The sequence below is a fragment of the Geospiza fortis genome, unplaced genomic scaffold (genome assembly GCF_000277835.1).
Source record: "Geospiza fortis unplaced genomic scaffold, GeoFor_1.0 scaffold5123, whole genome shotgun sequence".
Classification (NCBI taxonomy): domain Eukaryota; kingdom Metazoa; phylum Chordata; class Aves; order Passeriformes; family Thraupidae; genus Geospiza; species Geospiza fortis.
Window position 1 is genome coordinate 25,219 of NW_005054965.1, and position 4,260 is coordinate 29,478.

At 57.1% G+C, this 4,260-nt stretch overlaps 1 protein-coding gene across 1 annotated transcript in view; it reads right to left on the minus strand.

The window, feature by feature from the left end:
* Window positions 1-1,444: 1,444 nt before the first annotated feature.
* PHB (prohibitin) overlaps window positions 1,445-4,260 on the minus strand; it is a 5,866-nt gene continuing 3,050 nt past the window's right edge. The window contains exons 4-6 of the mRNA XM_031065655.1: window positions 3,286-3,402; window positions 2,416-2,511; window positions 1,445-1,828 (exon numbers count right to left, since the gene is read on the minus strand). Of these exons, the coding sequence (XP_030921515.1) occupies window positions 1,616-1,828; window positions 2,416-2,511; window positions 3,286-3,402 (426 nt within the window). The 3' untranslated portion in view covers window positions 1,445-1,615. The remainder of the gene's footprint in view (window positions 1,829-2,415; window positions 2,512-3,285; window positions 3,403-4,260) is intronic.

Genomic DNA, 4,260 nt, shown 5'->3' on the forward strand with positions numbered 1-4,260 from the left:
TCCACCCTGTCCCACCTGGGGGATGATTCCAACTCCCTCCAGGGCAGGAATTATCCCAGTTTGGGCCCTGCCCCACCTGGGGTGGCTCCAGCCCGGCTGCAGCAGGGCCAGGTGCCCGTCCCAGTGCCCAGCAGACCCCAGGTGCCCCCGGGCTGCCCCAGGTGCTCTCACCTGATGGCAGAACTCCACTCACACTCACATCCCAGGCTCTGGAGCTGTCGGGGTCAATCCCTCTTTGCCAGGACTCTTCCCAGCCAGCCCAGCCCCACCGAGCCCAACCCTCACTTCTGAGACAGCAGCACAAAAAAAACCCAAAGGACCCGGGGTGCCAGCCTTGGGACTGTGACATTTATTGAGGGCTGGTTACACAATCTCACCTCTCCCAACTGCCCTTCCCTGTGCAGGGGCGGCACAGAGCATTTCTGCCCCTGGAGCAGCGAGGGGCAGGACAGGGACAGCTCAGGGGCAAGGAGAGGAGACCCCCAGCCCCAGAGGGGTTTCCTGCACAGAGCCAGAGGGAATCTCTGCTGCTCTCACCCCCACAGAGCCCCTGCCCTGAGCTGAGGTGTCTCAGGTGACACCTGAAGGTCTGGCATGGCTGAGGGCCCCGAGCTGAGCTGTCCCAGCCCAGGTGGGCACAGCCCAGCCAGCCTGAAGGCACTGAGGCAGCTCTGAGCCCTGCTGGACTCACCTGGGCTCCATCCCAGCAAAACTGCTCCTGCTGCTCCAACTGCCCGCAGAGGGCCAGTTCCCAAATCTCACTGTCTGAATTCCCAAATCTCAATTTCTGAATTCCCAAATCTCACTGTCTGAATTCCTAAATCTCACTGTCTGAATTCCCAAATCTCACTGTCTGAATTCCCAAATCTCACTGTCTGAATTCCCAAATCTCAATTTCTGAATTCCCAAATCTCACTGTCTGAATTCCCAAATCTCACTCCCAAATCTCACTGTCTGAATTCCTAAATCTCACTGTCTGAATTCCCAAATCTCACTGTCTGAATTCCCAAATCTCACTCCCAAATCTCACTGTCTGAATTCCCAAATCTCACTGTCTGAATTCCCAAATCTCACTTTCTGAATTCCCAAATCTCACTTTCTGAATTCCCAAATCTCAATTTCTGAATTCCCAAATCTCACTGTCTGAATTCCTAAATCTCACTGTCTGAATTCCCAAATCTCACTGTCTGAATTCCCAAATCTCACTGTCTGAATTCCCCAAATCTCACTTTCTGAATTCCCAAATCTCACTGTCTGAATTCCCAAATCTCACTGTCTGAATTCCCCAAACTTCCCGTCTGAAATTCCCAAATCTCACTTTCTGAATTCCCAAATCTCACTTTCTGAATTCCCAAATCTCACTGTCTGAATTCCCAAAATTTTCCTGAACTCCCAAATTCAGAGTCCCTGAGGGCAGCGCAGGGGAGGAACCGCAGGCCTGCTGTGTCGCGAGCGTTCACTTTTATTTGATTACCCATCCGAAGGAAAAAAAAAAAAAAAAAAAAACCCCTCCAATTCCCAAATTTCCATTTCCTCCGCGAGGAAATTGCAATGATTTTTTTTTTCCCCCTATTTTTTTTTTTGGTGTTTTCCCCGGCCTGGGCAGGGCAGGGGCTCACTGGGGCAGCTGCAGCAGCACGGACTGGCCCGAGGGCAGGTAGGTGATGTTGCGCGAGCGCGAGAGCTGGTACGCGATGTCCTCGGCCGCCTCCAGCTTGCGCAGCTCGATCAGCCCGTCCCCCGCCGTGGCCAGAGAGTTGGCAATCAGCTCTGCGGCCTTGGAGTCGCCCTCTGCAGAGATCACCGCTGCCTTCTTCTGCTGCTCGGCCTGCGGGGAGAAAAACGGGAATGGATGGATGGACAGACGGACAGAGCTGTGCCGCCCCGCGGGGTTTCTCTCGGCCAGGGCGTGTAAAAGGGTTTTGGTTTTAGTTTTAAACTGGGTCGCTGAACTGTGGGATAAAAAAATAACTGATTTGCCTGCTGTGGGAAAAGGAAAAAAGGCAATTTCAAGCTGAATTTTGGTGATTTTCTGGCTGTGTCCCACCCGGAGATCCCCGTTGTTTGGCAGCTCCCAAACCCAGAGCCTGCAGTCAGCTGAAATCTGAGCTGACACAAGACATGAAGACCCCACTGTGCTGCTGGAGACTCCCAGAGATGATCCAGAGTGGATCCAAGCAGGGATGAGCCAGGAGGAAAGCTGGCATGAGCCAGGAGCAAACAGCGAGCACGGCTGCAATCAGCACTGTGGGGCGGAAGGAGGAGCCTTCTCCAGCTGGGTTTGTGCTGGATTTTGGGGAAAAAACATTTCTGATCAGCACTCCAGGGAGGCTGGCACGGGATATTCAAGGGAAAAGCCCTGGAGAGGGAAGGGGATGGCAGAGGTGATCCCAAACCTCCTGAAGGAGCAGGTACCTTCTCCACGATGAACCTGGCCCGCTCGGCCTCCTGCTGCGCCACCTGCTTCATCTCCACCGCCTCCGTGAACTCCTTGCCAAAGGTCAGGTGGGTCTGGGGACACAAACCAAACCAGGTCACAGCAGGGACAGCGCCACAGTGACACCGGGATGGGACAGAAACCCGGATCCCTGAAGGAAACCCCACCGGGATCCCACACCCGACCCCAGGGGAAAGCTCCAGAAACAAAGTGTCCGAACTCCCCTTTGGCAGAAACAAAGTCACCTTCTGCCGAGGCTCCCTGCCGGCCCTCGGCTCCCAGCAGGATCCATCTTACTGCTGACGGGAGCTGCGAGGGCAGAGCTCCCTCCTTGGATAGCTCAGCACAGGAACCAGTGGGAATTCCCTGCGGTCCCAGTGGGAATTCCCTGCGGTCCCAGTGGGAATTTTCCGCTGTCCCAGTGGGAATTTTCTGCTGTCCCAGTGGGAATTTCCTGCGGTCCCAGTGGGAATTTCCTGCTGTCCCAGTGGGAATTTCCTGCTGTCCCAGTGGGAATTTTCTGCGGTCCCAGTGGGAATTTCCTGCTGTCCCAGTGGGAATTTTCCCTCCTGGTGCTTCCAGGGGTGCCTGTGGAGCTGCTGCCCAATCCCAAAGCCCCTGCAGCCCAATCCATGCCCCTCAGCAGCTCCTGGGGGGTGACAAAACCCCTGCACAGGGAGGGCTGAGGCCACCAAGGGCTGCCCAAGACAATGGGGACAACAGCAGAGCTGTGACAACGACGTCCCTCCAAACACAGCCACACGTGTCCAAATGTCCAGGTGTCCAGCCCGCCACGCTGTGGCCACCCAGGGGTCCCCCCCTGTCCCAGGGGTCCCTGCAGGGCTCACCAGGGACACATCGTCCAGGATGAGGCCGAAGGTGGCCGCGCGCTCGGTGAGGTCCTCGCTGACCTGCCGGGACACGAGCTCCCGCTGCGTGATCAGCTCGCCTGCGTCAAAGCGCGCCTGCAACGGGAGGGAACGGGGTGGGAAGTGCTGGGAATGGGGTGGAAACTGCTGGGAATGGGAGGGAAACTGCTGGGAACGGGGTGGGAACTGCTGGGAATGGGAGGGAAACTGCTGGGAACGGGGTGGGAACTGCTGGGAATGGGAGGGAAACTGCTGGGAACGGGGTGGGAACTGCTGGGAATGGGAGGGAAACTGCTGGGAACGGGGTGGGAACTGCTGGGAATGGGAGGGAAACTGCTGGGAACGGGGTGGGAACTGCTGGGAATGGGAGGGAAACTGCTGGGAACGGGGTGGGAACTGCTGGGAATGGGAGGGAAACTGCTGGGAACGGGGTGGGAACTGCTGGGAATGGGAGGGAAACTGCTGGGAACGGGGTGGGAACTGCTGGGAATGGGAGGGAAACTGCTGGGAACGGGGTGGGAACTGCTGGGAATGGGAGGGAAACTGCTGGGAACGGGGTGGGAACTGCTGGGAATGGGAGGGAAACTGCTGGGAACGGGGTGGGAACTGCTGGGAATGGGAGGGAAACTGCTGGGAACGGGGTGGGAACTGCTGGGAATGGGATAGGCACCACTGGGAATGGGATGGAACAGGATGGAATGGGATGGACACCACTGGGAACACGGTGGAACAGGATGGACACTGCTGGGAACAGGATGGAACGGCATGGACACTGCTGGGAACAGGATGGACACCTCTGGGAATGGGATGGAACAGGATGGAATGGGATGAACACCGCTGAGAATGGGATGGGATGGAATGGGATGACCACTGCTGGGAGCGCGACGGACACCGCTGGGAACGAGCAGGAACCGGACACAGCCCCAGGCTGCACCAGCAAGGACAGCAGCAGGA